Source organism: Eurypyga helias, unplaced genomic scaffold (assembly GCF_000690775.1).
Source record: "Eurypyga helias isolate BGI_N326 unplaced genomic scaffold, ASM69077v1 scaffold22415, whole genome shotgun sequence".
Lineage (NCBI taxonomy): Eukaryota > Metazoa > Chordata > Aves > Eurypygiformes > Eurypygidae > Eurypyga > Eurypyga helias.
This window is the reverse complement of record NW_010249798.1, coordinates 1-890: the sequence shown is the minus strand read 5'-3', so window position 1 is coordinate 890 and position 890 is coordinate 1. Positions and strand designations below refer to the sequence as shown.

Genomic DNA, 890 nt, shown 5'->3' with positions numbered 1-890 from the left:
TAGAGATCGAAGGTGACACAGGCAACATCGATCCTCCGAGGGGGCTTGCGGGACAAGCCCAGCTGGTAGCCAGGTGTCTAGGGGAGTGGGACTGGGGTTACCCACCCGCCTGGCCCCACCTCACCCGGTATCCCAGGTACCTCCCAGCCCAGCATCACCTCCCCACTGATCCCAGCGTGGGATGCAGATGGGACAAGCCAGGCTCCTGCCCCACAGGGGCACACTCACCTTGGAAGGAGTCCAAGCCTGCCCCTTGCTCAGGGCCATCAGCACCGTGCCCTCCTCCAGTGTCCGGAAGAAAGCTTCCGTCTCCACCACGGTTCCATCCTCATCCAACACCAGCGAGAGGGGACCCGGAGCAAGCAGGGCACTCTGAGCCTGCAGGAGCGCTGGGGGTGAGTGGGGCTGGCGAGTGGGCAGCCCACTATCCACCTCGGTGGACAGACAGCCCCCCCCAGCAGATGGGCAGCCCCCCGCTCACCTGGCGCAGCAGCTCGGCAAGGCTGTGTGCCATGATGCCCTTGCGCAGGCTGCGGTCCCAGTTGCAGACGCGGTAGGGTCGAGGCCGCGGGGCCGGGCTCGACAGCAGCTGCTGGGTCATGGAGGCACTTGCTGAGACACATCTGGGGAGGGATGGAGGGATTAGGGTATCCCGAGAGCCCCCTGCCAGCCCCCAGCAATGCCATCTCCAAGTCAATGGGGAGGAGCACAGCCACTCAGGGCCAAGAGGTGCCAAAGCAGGGAGGGCTCCGATGTCCCCCACCCCAGGAACAGTGGCTCCCTGATACTTACTTGGAGACAGGGGCAGCCAGGCGCAGACTCAGGGACTTGGCATAATCCATCTTTGCAAGGAGCACAGTCCAGCCTGCCAGGGAAGAAGGATTCAGAGC

General features: G+C 64.4%; 1 protein-coding gene across 1 annotated transcript in view; it reads right to left on the bottom strand.

Annotated features, from left to right (window-relative positions):
- The window catches only part of LOC104509532 (cell death activator CIDE-3-like), a 1,264-nt gene extending 422 nt beyond the window's left edge, over positions 1-842 (bottom strand). Inside the window, exons 1-4 of the mRNA XM_010151501.1 lie at positions 793-842; positions 482-623; positions 229-378; positions 3-77 (exon numbers count right to left, since the gene is read on the bottom strand). Of these exons, the coding sequence (XP_010149803.1) occupies positions 3-77; positions 229-378; positions 482-623; positions 793-842 (417 nt within the window). The remainder of the gene's footprint in view (positions 1-2; positions 78-228; positions 379-481; positions 624-792) is intronic.
- Positions 843-890: the final 48 nt, after the last annotated feature.